We start from the raw sequence: 24,800 nt of genomic DNA on the forward strand, positions 1-24,800 counted from the left end.
CTGCCTTAGGATTGAGAAGGAAAAGAGAAGATAGTGAGGAGAAGAAAATTACAAAGGGATAAGGAGTTGGTAATAAAAAGAGGAAATAGAGAACTTCAAATTTTTAACTGTATATCCTAAAAGGGAGAATAGTGCTTAAAGAGTATAGGTTCTGGAACCAGACTGCCTGAGTTCATAGTTGGACTCTGAACTTACTATCTGGGTAATTATCAGTTAGTTGTCTCACTTCTCTGAGCCCTAGTTTCTTCATCTGTAACATGGGAATAATAGTACCTTTCTCATAAGGTCCTTATGAGGATGGGCTAAATTAATCCATGTAAAGCACTTAACAAACGTGCATAGTAAGCACTCAATCAACACTAGCTGTTATTTCTTTGGACCAGGCACTGTGTTGTGTTTTCTGTACATGATGTTATTGAATTGTTACAATGACCTGGATGTCATCTATGGAAGCTAACTGTTACAGAGCCCTTCCCTCTTGTGCTACAATTGCTTCTGACTTTTACTGCCCTCCTTTTATAGTTGAGGAAAATGAGGGTCAGAGAGATAGATGGTTTTGCTCAAGGTGCCATAGCCATATAGGGATGGTCTAATTCCAAAGCCCAGCAAACTCATTTTACTACTCCAGAGGGAGAAGGGAAAGAAAATAGAGAGGGGAGAGCCGGTGCTGGGTGAGGGGGGAGACAAGAGGGGACTACATTGGGTTTTATCTCTAGCAAGGGCCTGAGATACCTTTGGGGCCAATGCAGGGCCAGGCCAGCAGAAGGCGGGGTGGGTGGAGCTAAGCCAAGGGAGAAGGGATAAAAACCAGGTCCTGACCCACAGCACTCAACCCGTCGTTCGTTCGTCCTCAGTGCAGGGCAACAGGTAAGTGTTGCTTTCAGCCTGGTGCCCTCTTTCTTGGTCTGCTTGCCCACCTCAAGGCTGTATATGCTGACTCTCTGGCCTGACTAGATCTGACTTTGTATGTTCCTTAGAATCTGTCACTCTGTCATTTTCTGTTCCCCTACTATGTCTCTTCCTGTCTTTCCCAGTTTTCAGCTTTCCTTTGTCTTTTTTCCTCCTTGTTTCCTCTCCTCTGTTAGTTTTCAAGATCACTCACTTTACTTCATCATTCTCTGACACTCTAGCTTTCTCTTATTTTTCCTTCGTCTGAGGTCTATATGTATCTTTTCCTCTAAATCTCTCTCTCCCTTTCCATCTCTTTCTTCTACTCTGTATCTCTCAGTCTCGCTGTTTTCTATCTCTTCCATTCCTTCTCTGTCTCCCAGGAAGAGGTCTTGGTATTTTTTTTTTTTTTGGCAATTCTCCATTCCTCCCTCACTTTGACTCCTTCTCTCTCCTTGGCTGACAGCAGAGCTCAATGGGTCAGACCCCAGAGGGCCAGAGGTAGGGAGAGAAAACAAAGTGAATGTGGGGTGGTGGGAATGATGAATTGGGAAGGGGGAGATTTGAGGGAATGGAGAGATGAATAATTAGCAGAAATAAGGAGAGACGGTGGGAGAAGAATGGGGTCCTATGCTGAAAGTCAATTGATTTGTTTTCTCATCCTAATTCACTGTGAGGCAAATCATTCACCCTTTGGAAAAAAGGGCTTGGCCTATGATTTCCACAACCTCTTCTAAGTTTGATTTCATGGTCTTCTAAATTTTTGTTTCTAAGAATTTCTGATTCTGATTCCAGGAATCTAAAATTCTTTATGATTCTTCCATGATGGGGAGAGGGTGCTAGGAAGGGAAGTAAATTCTGATGCTTCCAACTCCTGAAGAGAAGTGACCACATCCCCTCCAGACTTAACTGATTCTTTCAAAGCAGGCCACAAAGGGGAGAGAGGGATCGAGGAATGCTGCAATGAGTGGTTTCTGGCTCTCTGCTGGGGTAGAGTTGTGGTTGGCCCCTCTGATCTCTGGGACTGCAGATTGGCTGCTGACACGAGAGAGGATTTTAAGGTGTAGGGAATATCTTCTAGTAATGTTCTATCACTTGGCCCAAAATTTCACAGTTATCTCCTTGGGTAAAAGCATTGTTTTAAGAAGACCCTGGCAAAGATTGGTGCATAAGTTGTTAAATAATGGAATGAATGAATGTACGAATGAATGAATGTTCACCAGTGCCTGAAATTCCGCTTCAGTTAGAAATCTGTTCCTGTGGTAAAGGCATTGGTTACAACTCAAAATCAAGTGTCCCAGAAAAGGACCTGTTAGTGTAGGAGAGTAGATTTAGGCCTGGAGTCAGGCTCTCAATCAGGATAATGTGTAGTAGTATTAGAATCATAGATCCATAGTGGTTAAGTTAGTAGGCTCTGGAACCAGATTGACTAGGTTCAAATCCTGGTTCTCCTACTTAGTAGCTCTGTGACCTGAACAGGTTACTTAATCTTTTGGGTCCTCAGTTTCCTCATCTTTGAAATAAAGTTGATATTAGTATATAACTCACAGGGCTGTCATGAAGATTAAATAAGTCAATGTATGTGAAGCATTTACAAAGGGGTATGGCACAGTGAGAACTCTGTGAGTGTTTGACTGTTAGAACCAGACGGAATCTATGGAGCTATCTAGTCCAATGTTTTTGGAGAAACTGAGGCCCAGAGAGGGAAAATACAGAGCCCAAGTTCATATAGTAAGTTGTAACAGAATCAGGACAAGAATCAGGATTGAGACAAGAATCAGCTTTCCAGACCTGGTCTGGTGTATTCATGATGTTACTTCCCTTGGCTATACCTTCACTTTCCCTACATAGAAAATGTAGAATATAAAAAATAACAGATAACACTTTTTCAGCATTTACTCTAGGATAGGCACTCTTCTATATACTTTATATAGATTATCTTACTGAATCTTCACAACATCCCTGTGAAGTAGATTGTCCTTGTTATTATCTACATTTTAAAGATATAAGACATAGAGCAGAGACATGACTTTTCTAATGTCCCAGAGCTAGTGAGTGGCAGAGCCAGGATTCAAATGCAAGTAGTCTGGCTCCAGAAGCTGTGCTCTTAATACCCTAAATTGCCTAAAATACTCCTTTGATTCGATTTTACTCACTCCAGTCTCATGATAGGTAGTAAGATAGAATGGAAACAGAGCCCAAGATGGGCAGGCAGAGTGAGGCAGGGCAAATTCCAGGAAAGGAGTGTCAGAACAGAGAAACTGGAACTGAAGCTTGAAAGAACCTGATAATTCAACAAATTCCAAGAAGTAGCCTATATTTTCCCAGGTCCCTGAGAATATCATGGCTAAAAGCCCCTTAGAGATGATGTGTGTACTGAACTTCTGTTTTTATACCTGGGGGTGGGATTCACCATCATCCCAAGGCAGGACTGGACTTTGCTTCCAATCTTGGGGGTTTTTCTTCACATTACATACCCCAATGTTGTCATTATTGTTGTTAATGTTGGGGAAAGGAATTTGCAGGAGCCTGGAACCTGGCCATCTGCTTTGCCTCCTCTCCCTGGGCCATCCGCCCCCCTCACCACCAATAGCTAGGGTCAGCCCCAGCCAGATGCACAGACATGATTCTAGAAAGGAACTCCTCTCCTCTTCCACACCCTGGTCTCAGCTTGGGGAGTGGTCAGACCCTAAACGTGATAAACTCTGGGAGCCTTATCTGTGGTCTGCAGGCTCAGTCCCAAGCACTTTAGCCTTTGGAGGAAGGCAGGAGAAGGGAAACTCATATCTCCAGATATAAGGTAGGCATCAAATCCAATTCGTTACCTATCATATGAGGTAGACATAAATACCTTACATTTGACAGCTGATGAAAGCTGAGACCCAAAGAGGGGAAGTGACTTTCCAAGAGCGTCCAACAAGGAGCTGGGGAGCTGGAATTGAAATAAGAAAAGCTAAGATTTTCTTTTAGGCACTTTCCTAAAGTCTTAACATGAGTTTCATGAGTCCTTTCAACACCCCTTGGCCTTTCCCAATTTCAGGACCCACACACCCTACCCCACATACCAACCTATGCTCTTATGACAGCCTGTGAGAGTTGGAGGGAGGTTACTCTGGGGTGGAACAAGGGGAAGAGGTTGCTTTGTGAGTTAGGAGGAGGGTGTTTGTTTGCTCTATGAGATCTAGAAGGGAGGGGTATTGCTCTGTAAGAGGTGAAGGAGGTTGTCATATGATGACATGGCCACGAGCTCCTCCTGTTCACTTTTCCCTCACAACATAAAGCCTTAAATACTAGAGGTGCTGTTAGGTTCTACTAAGTAGCTCTCCTGGTGGTGGGAGGGCCTTAATCTTGCCACATTCCTCCATCTCTCTCCCATTATCCTGTCCCATATTTTGTCTCACCCTCTGATGCTGGATCTCTAGTTTGTCCTTTTTCTTTTAATCTATTTCTCCCTCTTGCTATCTCTAGCTCTCTTTGTCTTTATATATCTCAGCCCTCCCTCAACCCAACCCCCAACCCACCTTAGCCATCTCTCTGTCTCTATCCTTTGATCTTAGCTCTAACTCAGTCTCACTCTCATCTCCCTCAGTAGGGAAGGCCAAGATCCTCTTCCCCTAACTCTTCTTTGTTGTTCTCCCCCACCCACACAATCTCTGACAGAATTTCTCCTTTACCTTTGTGCCTGACTGACTCTCTGCCTCTGCTGGATTCTCTCCTCTCCTGCTCTCAGTATTCTGAGTCTTTGTATATTCCTCCATGCTCCTTGATTTCGCCTCATATCCCTTTTTTGTCCCTCTGTCTATCTGTCTCTAACTCTACCTCTGCTCTGTTTCTCTCTCTCTCTCTCTTCTCTCATCTTCTCTCTTTCATTCTCTCTTTCTCTCATCTCAGTCTCCTTCCCTATCTTCTGTATTTCCCATAATCCTCTTGTCCTCTGCTTTTCTGGATCAGTCCTCTTCTCCCTGTTCTTATCTCTACCTGTCCCCTTTCCTCTGGCTTTGATCTTTCTCTCTCCCGCAATTTCTGTTGTAACTCCACTACTACCATTGCACCTTTGTTCTCTATTACTTTCCTCCTTTTATCTTTCCTAATTTTTCTTTCTTTATGATTCTTCCTCTATTCTCTTTCCTCCATTTGAGTCCCTGCTCATTCATTAATTTACTCCCAAATTCAATAAATATTTATTGAATGCCTACTATGTGTATTTTTTTTCTTATATTCTCCCCACCCTGATTCTCTCCTCTGTCTTAGCCTCTGCCTCTTTCATTCACCCATAGACTTGTTTCCCAGATTCCTTGGGTCTTGCTTTCACCTACATCTCTATCTGCTTTTCCAAAATCCAGGAGAAAATCCAAAGACAGTAAAATACCTGTCTGGTGGCACATGGTGCCCTTTTGTCCTATTCCCTGAATCTACTTAAGCTGGTACCTATGGCCTCAAGCTCCTTGTCTCTCTGACTGGGCCTGCTCAGGAAACACTCTGAGTGAAGCCTCATGAGCCCTGGTCAATGGCATCTGTCTGCATTAGCAGGCTGAATCTTCATTTGGCTGAGGCCAATATTCTTAGAGAGAGTCTTAGCCTTAAGTGTTGATCAAAGGGTTGGTGGGTTGTCAACTCTCATCCTGCCACACACAATCACACTTCAATGATCCTTACTATCACAGAGGGGGTCAGTGGCAGAGTCTGAATCAGAATTCAGGCTTTCTGACCTCCAGTGGGAACTCTTTTCTTCGCCTCTTTTGTCTAATGATCAGTTTCCTGTTTCTTCCTCTCTGATGCCTTATTAGTACATTTTAATATTTGGAAAGTTCTTACCCTGAAATGACAATAAAGGCATCTCTGGGGAGGGAGGCAAGCATTGGGTGAGAAGCTAAAGGCAAAGGATCAAACACAAGAATGACCCTTGGCTTTCAGCCAGGTCTTCATGGTGGAATCTCATCTCTTCCACATCTTATGCAGAACTTCGGGCTCAAGAGGGTGGCAGCAGCCATGTTGCTACAGCGTTGCCCAGTGCTTATCCGGAGCCCCACAGCCCTCCTGGGCAAGATGATTAAGACTCACCAGTTCCTGTTTGGTATTGGACGCTGTCCCATCCTGGCCACCCAAGGAACAACCTGTTCTCAAATCCACCTTAAGGCAACCAAGGCTGGAGGGGGTAAGAAGTCACTGCTGGCAAATGGGGGAGAATGTCTGGGTCCTAGAGATAAGGTTCCAAGTCATACTGGTCATCATTACCTAATAATTGGAAGGGTTCATGTGAAAAGTATCAAGGAAGAATGAGCTTGCCTAAAAATACACTGGCCTCTGACTTCTGGCAGTATCTCTAAAAGGAGTTTCACTCTCATGCCCCTCACATTCTATATACTCCAGTCATGCTGAAACTACTTAAAGTTGTCTGGATTAACTCTGTTTTCTTAAGTTTCTGTGTCTTTGCACCTGTCAAACGACTCTCTCCCATTATCTTTACTAGAGTATCTCATACTTCTCATGCAACATTTAACTTGGGCATCATTTCCTCTATGAAGTCTAGCTAGACTTCCAGCCTGTCCAAATCCAATTCTGGGTCATGTCCCTTTCCTCTTCTAGCCCATGTCCTCCCTCCCATCCCAGGACTGTTCATAATGTGTCTTCAGTATGTGCCATTCCCAACAACTCAGGAACTCCCCTAGGGACCAGATACATCCATCTCTGTGTCTCTACCATAGCCTGAGATAGAGCTTTGAGATATAGTACTTCTCAGTGACCACTGTTAAACTTACAGCTAGAAGCTCACTGCCACTGACTCTCTTAACTTTGCATAGACTCTCCATCTTGGGCCAAGAGCCACTGTCCCTTCATGCTGTTGGAACTCCAGGATGGGAAGAGTAAAATTGTGCAGAAGGCAGCCCCAGAAGTCCAGGAGGATGTGAAGACTTTCAAGACAGGTTGGAGTTAAGTTCCACCTCATGTAACCTCTACACCTAATGCTTGATTTCACTTTATTACGATCCTGAGCTAGGCAGCTCAGGGCAGCTAGTATACATTTCATGATGGAAGTCCACTCTTTTCCAGGGGAACCATGGTACTCAATAGCATAGACTGTGCACTGAAATGCACCCTCCCCAACACACATACATGCTTCTGTAACTTTTAGCTATTAGTCTAAAATTAGCCTTCTAGAGTTCTGCCTCCTCTCTCCCAAGTGGCTAAATGGATTCCAACAGGCTGGGCTCCCACATTTAAGCAATACCACTCTATGACAATCTGGATTTGCATAAAAGAGTGAGTTTTGGAAGCAGGTACATTCTTTAGAAGGGTATGGAGCCCAGGTGAACTCAATTGGTGCAGACCACTGAAGGCCACACTTGAGAGTTGGCCACACTTGAGAGTTGGCCATACAGTCAACATCTTTCATAGACCCTTTTGGGATATAATTAAGAGTAAAAATTTCAAAATTGAATTTTAATGACTTTCAGAAAAGAAGAGTAAGGTACACTGTCCTGCATCTACCTTCCATGTGCAAGACTCAGCATTGCTGCTCCAGTTATCTCACCCAAGGGAAAGTCCTAGTGAGGAGAAGTGTAATTCAGCCTATGGACGGTTTTCTGACATATAAGTCTCCACTTGGGGAGATGAGAAAGGGCTCACTTTGCAGAATATTTCTTCTCTCTGCACAAGGCTTCCCTACTTCTTAACCTTGAATTTTTATATGTTGTATTGCGTTTAAAGAAGATAGCACATGCTTTCCTTTTCCCCCCTTTTTTCATGGCCAATGAATCCCATACTCCTTCTCAGACCTGCCCATCTCCCTGGCCTCAACCAGCCTGAGGAAGCCATTCTTCAGTCCCCAGCAGTCAGAGAAAAATTCAGAGAAGGTCACGCACCTGATTCAGAACAACATGGCTGGTGAGTTTGCTGAGGAGGAAGTAAAAGGGGTAGGAATATGGAAGGAATGCTGAAAGGGCTTCTGACACAGTAGAGGCAATGGCAAGGAAGCACTTTAGAGCCAAAGGGAATCTGAGTTTAAATTTTAATGCTGGCACTTGCTGTATCTGCATGCTTTAGAAAGTAAGTCACTTCCCTCCAGTGAGATTTTAATAACTCAACAAGTTATTATGAGAAGGAAATAAAATACACTTATGGAAGTGCTTCTAACTTGTTATGAAGCTTCATTAAATATTAGGTGTATTCCTATTATTTCTTCTCCATGTTTCCCTCAAAAACTCTCATCCTTCGCAGAGAGCCTTTTTCCCCTCTCTTATATGTGTTTATATTCATTTTGCATAATAGAATTTGTTTTATTTTCCCAATATAAAAAGAATATAAGGAGGGAAATTTAAAGCACTCAGAGTTCCACCATCCACCATTAGCTTTTTGTCATACTTTTTCCAGATATTTTCCTATGACTAAACACACACACACACACACAAAACTACACTTCCCTCCACACACGTTTTTATTAGAAATGTGATCTTATTCCACCTGGAGTTTGTTATTACGCTTTGTTCACTTAACAATATGTCATGGGCATTATTCCATGTCCCTAAACATAGAGCTGCATAATAATTATTAATGGTTGAAATGTGTTCTGTAGCATGAATGCAACATCATTTAGTTAACCAAGCACCTATATTTCAGGTAATTGTTTCCAATTTTTTGTGTGTATTCTTCCACTCTACATTGTATGTTGGTTTTACATACATATAAATGTATCCAAAGATAATATATAGTATTATCTTAGACTTAGTGTGGCTGTACTAGAGAGTATTTAGCTATTCCTCTATTGGGTTGCTTCCAATTTTTCCTATTACAAACAGAGGTGCAACAAACATCCTTGAATGTACCTTTTCATGTACATAGGTAAGTGTTCCTCTAGAATAGACACTAAGAGGTGACAATTCTCAGGATGTAAGGGTGTGTACATTTTCAATATTAATAAATATTGCCAATTAGTCCTCCAAAGTGGTGTACCAGTTATCAAAGAGAATCCATATTCTCACACGCTCTCCAGCACTTAGTATTATCACATTTTAAAATCTTTATCAATTTGATGAGTGAAAATTTGTTTTTGCAGTTTGATTTTCCCCGATTAAGCATCTTTTTCTACATTTATTGAATTGTCTGTTTATATTCTTTACCCACTTTTCTATTGGGTTAAAACTTTCCATAGTAATTGTTCAGAGTTTCTAAAAAATAAATTCTGGATATCAATTTTTCTGTTAAACATGCTGCAAATATTCCCCTAGGTATGTCAGCATGTGCATTTTAAAAACTTTTGGTACATATTTCCAAACATCCCCGCAGCAAAGATGTTTCCAATTTACACCCCTACCATATAAGTTGTGATCTGAAACAATCATGATTTCTGTCTCATGGATAGAGTTCTGGAGTTCAACAAGCCCACTGGCATACATTATTTCAATTTATCCTAAAAGTAGGGTTGCTCCATTTTGTAGTGGTAATGGTTACAGAAGTAGACTCTAGGTCACTTATTTGTGGGCCACTTATGTGCTGTATGACCTTGGTCAAGTTACCTAACCTCCATAAGCCTCTGTTTCCACACTTGTAAAATGGAGATACTAATAGAACTTTCCATATAGGGTTGTTATGAGGAATAAATAAAATAATATTTATAAGTTCCTAAGAGAGGGTATTAGATGTAATAGGCACTTATTAAATGTTGGCTATAATAATATTATTTAAAATTATTATTATTATTATTACTACTACTACTATATTACAATAATCACAATACTACTACTATGTGCCAGACACTAGTTTGGGTGTACTACATTCTGTTTGTCATCAGATGGTCACAATTCTGCAAGGAAGATATTATTAATCCCATTCTACAGATGAGGAAATTAAAACTAAGAGGATTCATGACTTGCTCAAGATCACACAGCTAGGAAGTGGCAGAGCTATGACTAGAAACTAGACCTATCAACATTCTTCCACTGAAACTAGAAGTAGTGATTCTAGTAAGGAGGGTGCCATACTAACCTTGGGAAAAGAGATGAGGCCATGCCAAGTGTAGGAAGCCTGAGTGAATGTATAAATAAATTACTAAGTGAATGAGCCAGTGAGTAAGCAAAGGGATGGTTGAATGAAATAGTAGAGAGTTAATGTAACCCAGTAAGTTAATGACTGATCAAATAAATGAATAAATGGAAAGAGAATTGGAGAACACTAAATCAACAGCATGAATAAAATATGGACTAGCCTGGAAGTAATTTAAAATGAATTCTTCTCATCCCCATTTCTACTCCTGCAGGAAAGCATGTCTTTGGTTATGACCAGTTTTTTAGGAACAAGATCATGGAGAAGAAACAGGACCACACCTACCGTGTTTTCAAGACTGTGAACCGCTGGGCTGATGCATACCCCTTTGCTGAACACTTCTTTGAGGCATCTGTGGCTTCAAAGGATGTGTCTGTCTGGTGCAGTAATGACTACCTGGGCATGAGCCGGCACCCTCGGGTCTTGCAAGCCACACAGTGAGTAGTAGGGTCTGAGCCATGAGCTGTGGGGAGACATCCAGAGAAAAGCCAAAGCCACGCATGGAAGGAAAAGGCAGAGCTGACAGTGGAAACCTTGTTTCCACCCAACACCCCTTTTGTCCAAGGTCCTCCAGCAAATCTAATCCTCAGACATGAACTAAGTCAACAAGCCATGTTTTCCAAACTCTTTGGTGTCCAGTGCTACAAAGGAAAGGATGAGAAACCGAGCAAGGCCCACTCTCTATGAGTTCTTACTCTGGCTGCAGAATGAGTATTACCAGAGATGATGTGCGAACTCCTCTAGAAGGTCTTCCAAGCTAATCAAGCTCAACCTGGCTTCTCCCTCCATCCCTGAGAGCTTTCAGCCTGAGAAGGAAGGTCCATTTCTCCCCATTGTCCCCAGCCTCCCCTCTACTTGGTCATATAGGACACAGCTCATAGAGAATCACTAAGTCAATACTGACCCCCTTCAAGGAAGAGAAACCTACCCAGTTCCTCAGAATCTGACAAGAGTTTCTTCTCCTTGTCCCCCCTCTGTTTTCTCCTGGTCAGAGAGACCCTGCAGCGTCATGGAGCTGGAGCTGGTGGCACCCGCAACATCTCGGGTACCAGCAGGTTTCATGTTGAGCTGGAGCAAGAGCTGGCTGAGCTGCACCAGAAGGACTCAGCCCTGCTCTTCTCTTCCTGCTTTGTGGCCAATGACTCTACTCTCTTCACCTTGGCCAAGATCTTGCCAGGTAAGCCTGGCGCCTGAGCTTTGTTCAGGGGTGGTATCCTGCACTACAGCATCCAGGTTTACTGCCTCCATCACTCCTTCTCTGTCTTCTGAGTTCACTTGCTCCCATTGCCCTTCCTTCTAACCAACCTTGCATCTCCTCAACACTGGATGACTATATCCCAACGTCACAGAAGGGTAACATCATAAATTTATCATTTCCCAACTCAACTGCACTCTTAACACTTATAAACAGTCCTTTTATGTCCCTACATCAACTTTTTCAAACTTTCTTCCCCCTTCTAAAACCTGTAGCTACCTCCTCCTTCACTCTTAGCAAATAACCTCACATCTTACAACACAAAGAAAACAGAAGCCACCAGACAGGAGCTCCTTTAACTTATAGCCACCAAATCCACAAATTCATCTGACTGTTCATGTACCCTTCTTTCATTCTTTCCTTCTACAAATTGAAAGCTCATCTCTCCTTCTGCCTAAAGCCAATCCCTTCACTTATACACTAGATCCCATCTGAATCCCATCTTCCCACTCCCCCATTCTCTAGCTAATAATGTCTTCAACTCATATGCCTGTCATCCTTCCATCATAGCCCAACCCTGGATGAATATAACTCTCTACCTTCTTTATGTCAATCCTGGTCTTATATAATTGCTCAGATGGGAGCCACTAAAAATTCATGATCCCCAACCTCTACTAGGTCCTCTATGCTGCCTGGCAATCCTGTTTTCATAGTCAGCTCTCCAAGTCTCCAAGGTAACTTTGCCAAACCCCGCTCTCCTCAGCCTTCTTACACCTCCACCTCACCTTCAACCACAGCAAATGACTTCACCTCCTACCACACGGAAAATAGAAGACCCCACGCAGTAATGTCCTCAACTTCTTGCCTCAAACTACTTATAAACTCATGAGCATTCCCCCATGTCCTCTCCTCTCTCCTTCTCTCCTGTCACAGTAGAAGAGGTGCCCTTTTTCTTGTTGACTAATTCTTACATTGGTGCTCTGTGTCCTCTACCTCTTCAGGAACCTTGATCTATGAGTTTTCTCTCTCCCTCCTGTATCTTTAGCCTCTCCCTCTCTTTAAAAATGTTGAAGTCTTTTGCATCTCAAAAAAAAAAAAACATTTTCCCTCATCACTCTCTAGCTACTGCCCTTCTCTCTCCTCCCTATAACAGGCAAACTGCTTGAGAGAAGTCTCCACACTTGTTATCCACTTCCTCACTTCCTGTCGATTTTTCAGCACACTGTAAACACCTCCACTGCTTCTCAGAAACTTTTTCCGAGATCACACATAACCCCAGCTAAAGCCAACATCTTTGGGAATGTTTTCAGTGAACCCCCTCTTCAGCCATTAGAATTCAACTTCTTTCCATTTCCTCTGCAACCATCCTCACCTAGACCAACATCATTTTCTTGATTTCACCTTTGCCCTCCTACAATATATTCTTCACAACAATCAGATCATATTTTTAAAATGCAAACCTATCTTTGTTACTCTCCTGCCCCAAACCCTTTAATAGATCCCCACCGCCCTTAGGACCAAATCCAAACTCTTTATAATGCTTTCTAAAGCCCTCAAACTCTGGCCTCTACCTATCTCTTCAGGCTCATCTTTTGACACCCCTCCTCTCACTCTTTCATTCAGTAATATATTAATTCATATATTCATTCACTCACTTAAAAATCAGGAATTTGGTTTTTTATCCATTCATTCAGGAAAGGTTTGCTTAGCATCTAAAGTGCACTTAGCCTTAATCTGGGTACCAGAGACAGAAAGATAAAAAGATGTGGCTCCTGCTCCCTAGAAACTCCCAGTCTACTTATCTTTCACAGCAGGTCCTCCAGGAAGTCATGCCTGATTTCCACAGGTAGAAGTGATCCCTTACTCTAATGAAAGGCCACAGTTCCTTGATGTCAGTGCAGTTTTTGGGGCCCAGGAATCAACTCCATCCACCAATTTCCCACCTCTACCTGTTCTCCCAGCATTGTCCAGTAAAAAGCCCTGCATTCCTCAGGTCCTAAAGAAAGGTCTTCCCCTCTCTGGACCTTAGCTTCCTCACTTGTACAGTAAAGGGATTAGATTCCATGGTCACCAATGGCCCTTCCAGCTCTGACTTGTCATGAGCTTATGATTAAAATTGTGAAAGTCTGATGAGTGTCTACCCTGTAACTATAAGCAGAGGGATGATACCTGGAAGAGGTGGGATTTCATCTAGATCAGGAAGAATCTAGCATCAGTCCAAATCAGCAAACATTCCCTGGGATAAACTCCTTTCCAAGGCTTAATCTTGGTGTCTAGGAGAAGGAACATAGGCCCTGTCCTCAGGAAACTCTGGAGCTTCTTGGGAAATTCAAATTTCCTCCACCTCAAGATAGTCAAAGGCCAGACCAGAGTTAGAAATGCCTGGAGGGAAGAGTGTAGGGGTCAGAATTTCAGGGCAGAGGAGTTCTTCCAAGAGAGGAAGAGGTGTTACAAAGGCTTCCAGAGGATGAAGAAGCAGAGCAGAGTCTTTAAAGGGAGGAAAGGGTTGGCTCTCTGTCCCTGCCAGGTCAATCCTGAGGTTGAAGTGTGAACACTGGGACAGAAGCTTAAGCATTATGCATCTGGTTCTTCAGGGTGCGAGATTTACTCAGATGCAGGCAACCATGCTTCAATGATCCAAGGTATCCGCAATAGTGGAGCAGCGAAGTTTGTCTTCCGGCACAATGACCCTGACCACCTGAAGAAACTTCTAAAGAAGTCCAACCCTGAGACACCTAAAATTGTGGCCTTTGAGACTGTTCACTCCATGGATGGTATGTATATGTGTGAGTGTATGTTTACTAAAGTTGGTCTCACAAAAACTATGACGATAATGATAACAGCTAACATTTATAGAGTGCTTATTATGTGCCAAGCAAAATTATTAGTATTTTACATGTATTAATTCACTTAATCTTCACCATGATTCTATGAGGTAGGTGCTATCATTATTTCTGTTTATTTATAAGAGGAAACTGAGAAATAAACAAGTGAAGTGACTTGCCCTAGGTCACACAGCCAGTAAATGCCAAAGGATGGAGGCAGCTATTACACTGATCTCAAAGGTTAAGAAACTAAAGTGCAGAGACAGTACGCAATTTGTCTTGGTTGGCTCAGTAAATTGGTGCCAAAGTGAGTACCTGAACCCTAGGATGTACGATTCCAATTCCTTCACATGACACTCCCTCCATTAGAAGTGCAAATCAATCATCCCAGTGTCTGGTTTCTGCAACAGAAAATTTCACAAACCATTGTCTGGGAGATTTTTCAGGGTCCAATATCATCCTACCTCTTTTCTTTCCCCAACGGAAACAATGCTCAAATCATTCTATTGTTGTCCCTTTTAAGCAGAAATCATGTGTTTTAGGCATAACCTTCTGGATTTATTAAAAGGAAGAGGTCCTCACTTCATTTCAACTTGTCACTTTTCCAAGTGAAACAAAGGAGAGTCCACTGTATTCTCTGATTTAGCCAATGTAAGTGCCATCACATCAAGCAATGGTGATGCACAGGCTGTTGAACCAAACTATCCACGCTCAAGTCCCAGCATGACAACTTACTAGCTTGGGCAAGTTTCTTAATTGCTCTGTGTCTCAGTTGCCTTACCTTTAAAAATGGAGATGAAAATAATAGAGTAGCTGCGAGAATTTAAGTAAGTTAATTTATATAATGAACTTATTGTCATGCCCTCTTTCACAGTTCTACAACTAACAATGATTATATTTCTACCACTGAGACTACTCTAATTCATTCTCTTTTTTTTTTTTTTTTTTTTTTGGCCACACTGCACGGCTTGTGGGATCTTAGCTCCCCAACCAGGGATCAAACCTGGGCCCTCAGCAGTGAGAGCACAGAGTCCTAACCACTGGACCAGTAGGGAATTCCCTCTAATTCATTATTTCTGTAGTGAAAGCCATGTTGGAACCATTCTACTTCCTTACATTTGCAAATGAATGGTTCCTTATTCTTTTGGTGGAAACCCTGCCTAAACTGTCAACCATAGGGTTGAATTCCTCCCACTGAAATGATGCTTGAGCCATCACACTGTCCTCTTTGTCTTGGGCTCCAACTCCTGTGGTTTTCTCCCCTCCTGTTGTCCCAGCTCATATACTTTAATCCAGGCCTGGAGTCCCTGTTCCCACAAGAAGAAGTTTCTTCTGTATTCCAACTCCCTGTACCATTAGTTTCCAGGGATGGGGAATGGCAGAAGTGTGGTTCTTGTATATGTAGACTGGCCAAAAAGTCTATACATGAGAGTCACAGCCATTTGAAGACCTTATAAACGACTATCAGCATAGAAGATGTCTAGAATAACAGGGAAAAATGGTAAATCTGCATGGAAAATGTACAGGAACATACAGATTACTTCTAATTCACTTTCATTCAGTATACTGAGACTGAGTCTGTGGGTGGGGGCCCTCAGGTAACAACATTGACAGAGATGAGAAAGAAATATATTCCCACAGAGACACAGAAAAGACAGAAACAGAGGCACAAAGAAACTCAGAAAGAGACAAAGATATAGAGAAAAAAAGTCTGAAGTCAGAAAGGTAGATAAAAAAGGGACACAAACAGTAAGAAAGAGAGAAGTGAGAGAGGAAGGTGAGGGAGGGAGTGAGAGAGACACTGACAAAGAGACAGAGGGAGGAAGGGGAGAGGAGAGAGAAAAACAAAGGCAGAGATAGAAAAATAGAGACACAGAAACAAAGATGGAAATAGCCACAAAAAGAGAGATAGTGACAAAAAGCCAGAAAGACAGAAATAGGGAGGACCAGTGAAGAATAACAATATTGACAGGGCTGCCAACAGTACTTGGCTGAGGGGGTGAGCAGGATCTAAAATCAGGACTACATTAACCTGGAGCAAAAGGTTACTGTTTTTCAATTTATTTAAACAAAGGCATCATATAGGCTAGTGCCAATCCTAGATGGAAATACACAGACTTGTACGGAAAAAAAAAGAAGCAGAGAGAGGCTGGCAAATAGCATAAACAAGATGACAGATATCAGAATGAAGTAAAAATAGAAAGAGAGGCAAGCCTTAATCACAGGCTGGGGAAAACACACACACACACAGCTTGGGTGGGAGTGGGGTGAAATTAGTCAACACATATAAAGAGGTTTGGCATAGCCCCAACTGACAGTGCACACCCACCTCCTTTCCCAACCTAAAGTAGTTATGGGTCACAAATTCCGTGCTGGAGATGGAGCTGGGGAAGGGTTATGATCTACCTCTATTTGTTGGCTTTGCTCAGGTGCCATCTGTCCCCTTGAGGAGTTTTGTGATGTGGCCCACCAGTATGGGGCTCTGACCTTCGTGGATGAGGTTCATGCTGTAGGACTGTATGGGTCCCGGGGTGCTGGAATTGGGGAGCGTGATGGAATTATGCACAAGATTGACATCATCTCTGGAACTCTTGGTGAGTGAGTCCCTTGGGTTGCCCTTATATACAATCCAGAAAGGAAGCCCCTAGAAGACGCTTTTCTTCCTCCTCCCCACAACTGCAGGAGCTATTCGGGTAGAATTTACAGCCCCAGGCTATGGAACTCCTGGATTCTCTCCTCCCACTCCCACCCCACTGCAGAGTTGCTGAGAAATTCTGGGAGGGTTTTCTGAGAAGACCCCTGAGCCAGGCCAAATAGCCAAGTTCAACTCAGTGAGTGGAGAGTTGTGGTTCTAAACTCCTCCCCCACCCCAGCCCTAAGCTTCATTTTAGCTCCACTTTTGGGCCTAACCAGTTGATGGTCCCCACCCAGCTCCTGCATATCTAGTCATTGCATATGGCAGGCCTTGAAAGTCCTATCTCAAAGCAGCAGAATTATCAGCTCTGTCTGCCTTGTCATGGACAGGGGAGATGAACAGAGGCCTGTGAAGGGAGTCTGGAGCTCCAGCTTTTGGTATACCTCCTTGTGTTACCTGGTGCATGACTCTGTTCCTTGGGGGACTGATAATGGGGTCTGTGCATATCCTCCTCATTCTCCTCCTTGTCTCCAGGCAAGGCCTTTGGCTGTGTGGGCGGCTACATCGCCAGCACCCGTGACTTGGTGGACATGGTGCGCTCCTATGCTGCTGGCTTCATCTTCACCACTTCACTGCCTCCCATGGTGCTCTCTGGGGCTCTGGAATCCGTGCGGCTGCTCAAGGGAGAGGAGGGCCAAGCCCTGAGACGGGCCCACCAGCGCAATGTCAAGCACATGCGTCAGCTACTAATGGACAGAGGCCTTCCTGTCATCCCATGCCCCAGTCACATCATCCCCATTCGGGTGAGAGCCCCACACTGCCCATTGCCTTCTTCACCTATCTCTTCTGGGAACCTTCTCACACCCAGCAAACCGACACCTTTCCCTGTCAATTCTGCTTTCTTGTTAACCATCCTCCTTATTGCCAGTTTTGTTGCCCTTTTTGAAAAATTATCAGTCATTCTGGATTAGCCAGTCTTTTTTTTTTGTTTGCATTATCTCATGCTTATTTTGCATTAGCTATTATCTCATGCTTATTAGACTGTCCTGACCCTCAGTTTTTTCAAACTGTGGATCAAGACCATTAATGGGTCACAAAGTCAGTTTAATGGGTTATGATTAGCATTAAAAAATAGAAGAAATAGAATAGGAAATGTTAGAGCACACCACACATAGTAAGGGTATCGTTTTATAAGAAATTTGTTTCAGTTGCGTATATGCACGTTTATGTGTATGTGTGTATAGTACGGTCATGGTGTGAAATGTATTTCTTAACGGAGAACTGAAGTCAGAAAATAGAGAATCAAAAGCCATGGGGCTAGCTGCTACTTTGGATTCCCAACTATGTGTGTGTTTACTGCCTTTAAAAATGAACCGCTATTGCATGTAAGTGCCACATCTTCTTTATCCATTCATCTGTCGATGGACACTTAGGTTGCTTCCATGTCCTGGCTATTGTAAATACAGCTGCAATGATCATTGTGGTACATGACTCTTTTGATGGACCTAGAGACTGTCATACAGAGTGAAGTAAGTCAGAAAGAGAAAAACAAATGCTGTATGCTAACACATATATATGGAATCTAAAAAAAAAAAAGAAGGTTCTGAAGAACCGAGGGGCAGGACAGGAATAAAGACGCAGACGTTGAGAATGCACTTGAGGACATGGGGAGGGGGAAGGGTAAGCTGGGATGAAGTGAAAGAGTAGCATAGACATATATACATTACCAAACGTAAAATAGATAGCTAGTGGGAAGCAGCCGCATAGCACAGGGAGATCAGCTCGGTGCTTTGTGACCACCTAGAGGGGTGGGATAGGGAGGGTGGGAGGGAGATGCAAGAGGGAGGAGATATGGGGATGTATGTATATGTATAGCGGATTCACTTTGTTATACAGCAGAAACTAACACACCAGTGTAAAGCAATTATACTCCAATAAAAATGTTAACAAAAAAAATGGACCGCTAATTCTTTCTTAAATGACATCTATTTGTGTGTGTCGGTAAGCTGGGGTATGGTAAGGACAATTTTTTGTGACCTTTATGGATGAGAATGGTCACTGTTCTTGGGCTAACCCAATGTTCCCTTGAAAGACTGCTTTTGTAAATATGTTTCTTTAATTAACCCAGTGACAGCACCCCAGAGGTGGCAAGGGAGGGGGGTTTATCTTCTTACCCAGAACCACCCCAAATGAACATACTAGCTAAGTATGCTTGCTCTGCCAACACCTTCAAGACAAGGTCCCTAGTGCCACCTCCACGTCCTTTCATTTTTTTTTAATTGCAGTATAGTTGACTTACAATATTGTGTTAGATTCAGGTGTACAGCAAAGTGATTCAGTTATATATATATATATTTCAGATTATTTTCCATTATAGGTTATTACAAGATAGTAATAGTTCCCTGTGTTATATATTTAATAGTTCCCTGTGACTGTAGTTCCTTGTGTTATGTAGTAAATCCTTGTTGCTTATGTATTTTATGTATAGTAGTTTGTATCTGTTAATCCCATACTCCTAATTTATCCCTCCCCTCCTCCCTTTCCCCTTAGGCATCCATAAGTTTGTTTTCTGTGAGTCTGTTTTCTTTATAGATTCATTTGTATTATCTTTTAGACTCCACATATAAGTGATATCATACAATATTTGTCTTTCTCTGTCTTACTTCATTTAGTATAATATTCTCCAGGTCCATACATGTTGCTACAAATGGCAATATTTCACTCTTTTTTATGGCTGAGTAATATTCCACCGTGTGTGTGTGTATGTGCTGCTATGAACATTGAGGTACATGTATCTCAAATTTGCTGCCTCTGAGCAACTCCTTGATAGAAATTCTAGACCTGCCACTGACTAAGCCTCTTATGAAAAAATACGTCCCAAAATTCAGTGGTGTTCCTTGATCTGGCTCCCTCCACCTACTTAATGGAGCTAGTGATAGTGATGCCAGGGTGGCAGATACTGACAGCCTTTTCTCCTGAGCCCAGGTGGGTGATGCAGCGCTGAACAGCAGGATCTGTGATCTCCTGCTCTCCAAGCATGGCATCTATGTGCAAGCCATCAACTACCCAACTGTCCCCCGGGGTGAGGAGCTGCTGCGCTTGGCACCCTCCCCCCACCACAGCCCTCAGATGATGGAAGACTTTGTGGGTAAGTCCTCAACATGGGTGCCTACAGTACTCTCCTTCCCTTCAGCCCCAGTATGTGAAGAAGTTGAGAATGGATGCCATTCAGTTTAAAAATATATTCCTGGAACATCTATTATGTGCCAGACCCTATACTAGGGTCATAAATGAATGAGAAACAGTCCTTATACTCATAGGGCTTCAGTTTGGTTGAGGAGATCATAGCAGACCCAAACAATGACTTCAAGGGCTGATCAAAGTTCAACAAAGACAATGTATAGGGGAGTTGTGGGAGCAGAGAGGAGCGGCCTGACCCAACCTGTGGGATTCAAGACAGGCTTCCTAGTGGAGGTGACACCTGAGCTGAGTCTTACAAAGCTGTGTGGTATTGGACCAAGAGAAGAAAGAAGGTGTAGAAGGGGTATTCCTAGCAGAAGGAAGAGCATGAAGAAAGGAAAGGAGGAGGGTGAGAAGTAGCCTGGGACTTATCAAGAACAATAAGCAGGTGTTACTGGAATGTAGGGTAGTAAGAATGGAGTGGTGGAGGGGAGTGTTTATCTATGAACCTGCAAAGACAACACAAGATTTAGAGGCTTGTAGAGCTGAGTAGCTTGGATTTTATCCTGAAAGATGCCAGTTTAGACGCTCCCTGGTGGTCTAGTGGTTAGGATTCGGTGCTCTCTGAAAGATGTCAGTTTAGTCAATTCACCTAAAGTTTACTGGATTCCTGTTGGGTGCAGGGCCTGGCATAGAGCAGGTTCTCATTCTAGGTCTGTTGGGTGAAAGACACATAGGCAGTTGATGGTATAGCAAAGGAGACAGACACAAACATGGATCGTACTGGTACAGTGTGATGATTCCAGTACTCTGGGAACTGGAAGGAGAGTGCTCCTTTATGGCTAGAGAGGGTATAGGAAGGGTGAAATTAAAGAGGCTTTATTGGTAAGGAAGTCCTGCTGCACCTTGAAGTACATGTGGTATGGTGTAAGGACATTCCAGAATAAGGGAATTCCATGAGCATGGACCTAGAGATAGGAAAACAGAGGGCATGCATGGGCAACAGTCATTCTGTTTGTCTGGAGCATAGGCAGAATGAGTCCCGGGAAGACAAGACAGGTAGGCGCCATTCATTCATTCATTTAAAAACATCAAATAATGCTAGCCAACATTTATTAAGTACTTACCATGTGCCAAGAACTGTTCTAAACACTTTACATGTATTAACTCATCTAATCCTCATGGGGTAGAGATGGTATTATTAGTATTTCCATTTTATACATGTAGAAATTGAGGCATAAAAATATATAATAACTGGTCCAAAGTCACACAGCTATTAGATTTGAACTGGAGAGTCTGTTTCTACATCCATGCTCATACCACTAGATCTATATACTACCTCTGTGAGCTAATGATCTAGACTTCTGGACCTTTTGCTCAGTCCTCTCACTTGCTCCAGGCTTCAATTATAGACCTCTCAGTACTCTCAGTTCTCCGAGTGTCCATTTACGCTGGGCTTTTGCAGAAAAGAAATATGAGAGGCATCCACCATGACTCCACCAGTCAGTCCTTCAATGTCATAGCCAACCCATCATGAAATCTTGCAAATGTTCTCTACAATCGCTCTCAAATGTCTTTTCTCCACTGCCACTTCTTTAAGCCATGTCAATGTGATTTCTTCCTAACTAATTTTCCTGCTTCTCTCTTGCTTCCTTCTAATCCCTTATCCATATTGACCACTAGAGGGATTTTTCTAAAAATCTGACCAAATAGCTCTCTTGCCTAAACCTCTTCCATTTTTCCCTATTGTCTAGACTAGAGCAGTGGTCTCCAAGGTGAGGTATGCAAGATGATCCATAGGGTAAGGGGATTTATTAGAATTTTATGTTTACTTTTTATCTTAAAAAATAGGAAATTAAGCATGACTGATATTGATCTCTAATATATAAAGTGACAATGATATATGTATATAGTATATAAAAATACATACATTGGAGGTACATACTACAACTTTTATACTAATAGGATGTATAAGCCCCCAAATTGGAGACAACTGGCCTGGAGAACAGTCAAAGCTCCTTGGCATGGCATTCAGTGCCTTCAACATGGTGATCTCTATGCCCTCACTTCTTGCCCACATTCATTTTATTTCTCCAGCTACACTGAATGATTTATAGTTCCCTCATTTTGCTCTAGCCTCTTACCTCTGGGATTTTGCTAATGATGCTCCCTTCTGATTGGAATGCCCTCCCTCACCCCTTACTCTGGCTTACTTCTTTTCATCTTCTAGACTTAATCAGGCATCCTTTCATTCATTCTTTCGACACATATTTATTGAGTACCTACTGTGTGCTAGACACTGTTCTAGGTGCTGGAGATCCAGTAGTAAACAAAACAGACACAAATTCCCTATCCTTCTGGAACTTACATTCTAGTGGAAGGAGACAGTCAAAAAACACTTTAAAAAGTAAGTGCAAATTAAATAGCATGGTAGTTCTAAGCACTACGGAAAAAAATAGAGCAGGAAAAAGGGGATAGAACGTGCTGGTTGGGGGGGTACATGGGCTAGCTTGGAGGAGGGTTGTAGCATTAAATGGAGTGTTATGGGTAGAGACCACCAAAGTGACACTTGAGCAAAGATATGAAGGAGGTGAAGCAGTTAGCTGGGCAGAAATCTAAGAGAAGGGCATCCCAGGCAGAGAGAACAGCCTAAGACAAGGAAGACCCTAACACAGCAGTATTCCTTCTGTATTTGAAGAACAATAAGTAGATGAGTGTGGATGGAGTGGTGTGAGCAAGAGGGAAAGAGACAGAAAACTGAGGAGGGGCAATGTGGGCTAGACTGTGTAGGGTTTTATAGGCCACTGGAAGGGTTATGGCTTTAACTCCGAAATGGAGAGCCTTCTGAAGGATTTAAGCAGAGGAGTAACATATCTGATTCAGGTTTTAAAATAATTTCTCTGACTTCTATGTCGAGAATAGACTGAAAGAAAGACTGGGAGCAGGGAGATCCATTAGGGGGCTACTGTAATATTCTGGGTTAAGAAATGATGGTGGCTCAGACCTGAAAATAGCACTGTAGGTGATGAGACGTGGTCAGATTTTGAAGGTAGAGCCAATGGTATTTGTTGATAGACTGGATGTATGGTAGGAGAGAAAGGGAAAAATAAAGGATGGCTCAAACATTTTTGTACTGAGCAACTGGAATTGCCATCAACTGAGATGGGTAAGGCTGAAAGTAGGGTAGACTTGGTGGAGAGTATGGAGATCAGTAGCTCAGTTGTGCTCATGTTAAGTTACAGATGCCTACTAGATATCCAGGTGGAGATATAGAAAGGCAATTGGATATACAAGTCTAGAATTCAGGATAGAGCTTTGGGCTAGAGATGAAAATTTCAGAATCATTCAGCATACAGATGGTATTTAAAGCCATAAAACTAGATGAGATCACACAGGGAGTAGGCATGAAAAAAAGCCAGGGACAGAGACACAACTGAGGTACTTCTGACAGCAAGGTCAGGTTCTGTCCTCTGGGCTCCCACGCCCTCTAGGAAAAACCCCTGCCCCAGGCTCCCAAGTCACAATACTGACGACACTGTGTGGGTAGTGTCAGTGTCATCTTCCTCACCAGGCTAGGAGTTTCCAACTAGATGGATTCACTTCTTGAGCCACAGCATGTCCTGTACTTAGGGCTTGGTTCAGGCCAGGCCAGTATAGCTTCAAATTATGTCACATGAGTGCTTCTCAAACTTTTATACAACACAGCACCCATACACAAATGCTAACATTCATAGCACACAGTGGAGCAAACTGAGGAGGATACTTCTGGTTCCAAGACATCTCAAAGGGTTGAGGGGATCAATATCTTGGCACATCTGTAATGTGACACAGGGATTAAGACCTACTCTAACCAATTATTTCCCTCCTCTCCCCTCACTACCTTCAGAGAAGCTGCTGGCAGCCTGGACTGAGGTGGGGCTGCCCCTCCAGGATGTATCTATAGCTGCCTGCAACTTCTGTCGCCGTCCTGTGCACTTCGAGCTCATGAGTGAGTGGGAACGTTCCTACTTTGGGAACATGGGGCCCCAGTATGTCACCACCTATGCCTGAGAAACAAGCTGCCTTGGATCCCCACCGCACCTGCACCTCTCTTGGGGCTGGGCCACCTCCTGTCCTCTGCTTTGTTGTGTGCCTCTAGCTGACTTGAGCCTGAAAATAAAGAGCAAAGTGTAGCATTTGTAGCCCTTTGTTTGACAGAGAACAGACAACTACATTATACCTGACCCCCTCAGACAAGTGGCAGAGCCATGAGGAAACCACTGATCACCTGTTGGTCTGACCGTCCCATTTTACTGATAGGGAAACTGAGATCCAGAAAGAGGAAGAGGCCAAAAACTACACAGTGAGTTACACAAAGAGCCAGGACATTTGGCAGGTTTATATCAAATGGCTCTTTCCCCATTGTTCCAACAAAAATCCAGGGATTGACTCTTCATGCGTAGGCCCAGAAACTCAGGCCCCAGGTAGCCTCTGAAGCCAGGAGGTGGAATCAGCCCAAACCAATCTGCCTGGAGGAAAGGACTGGTTCCCCAAAACTTTGGAGGTATTTTCCAACAGAGAGAATGGATGTCCTCCTCAATCCATTATCCTCTTTGCTTCTCACAGCACCTTACAGAACAAGACTTATCAGTTCTGTTTCCCAAGGTGAGAAAGAGGCTTGGCTATAGCCAGCAACTTGTTCAAGGCAATGCTCCCAAACTTTCTAGGTCATAACACACTGAAAACATTTGCATGGCACGCTTGGGTGAATTAATGGTATTACTTGTCTAGGAGGCAATCTTTCCTGACACTTGTGCAATTCCTGGTCCTGCCTGGCAACTCTAGGGTTGAGGGACCCATTTCTTTCCACCCTGTAACCCATTTGTGGCAGCTGTGAGACACATCAGTTGAGAAACATTGGTTTAAAGCTACACAGCCCACCTGAGCTTTCTGCCCCACCACACCCACCTCCCTTGCTGATCCAACCTCAGCAGTGCGGGGAACCCCAACAACTCAACAGAGCACCTTAATGGTGAGCACCACTCCTCCTGCCTCCCCT

General features: G+C 43.1%; 1 protein-coding gene across 1 annotated transcript; it reads left to right on the forward strand.

Moving 5' to 3' along the window:
* The first annotated feature begins 844 nt into the window (after positions 1-844).
* ALAS2 (5'-aminolevulinate synthase 2) lies at positions 845-23,934 on the forward strand. The gene is made up of 11 exons (XM_061178015.1): positions 845-867; positions 5,848-6,043; positions 6,690-6,812; positions 7,663-7,773; positions 10,142-10,364; positions 10,920-11,104; positions 13,717-13,896; positions 16,377-16,541; positions 17,117-17,385; positions 19,568-19,730; positions 23,649-23,934. The coding sequence occupies exons 2-11, from the start codon at positions 5,878-5,880 to the stop codon at positions 23,810-23,812; spliced, it is 1,749 nt and encodes a 582-aa protein (XP_061033998.1). The 5' UTR covers positions 845-867; positions 5,848-5,877; the 3' UTR covers positions 23,813-23,934.
* Positions 23,935-24,800: the final 866 nt, after the last annotated feature.

The sequence above is a fragment of the Eubalaena glacialis genome, chromosome X (genome assembly GCF_028564815.1).
Source record: "Eubalaena glacialis isolate mEubGla1 chromosome X, mEubGla1.1.hap2.+ XY, whole genome shotgun sequence".
Lineage (NCBI taxonomy): Eukaryota > Metazoa > Chordata > Mammalia > Artiodactyla > Balaenidae > Eubalaena > Eubalaena glacialis.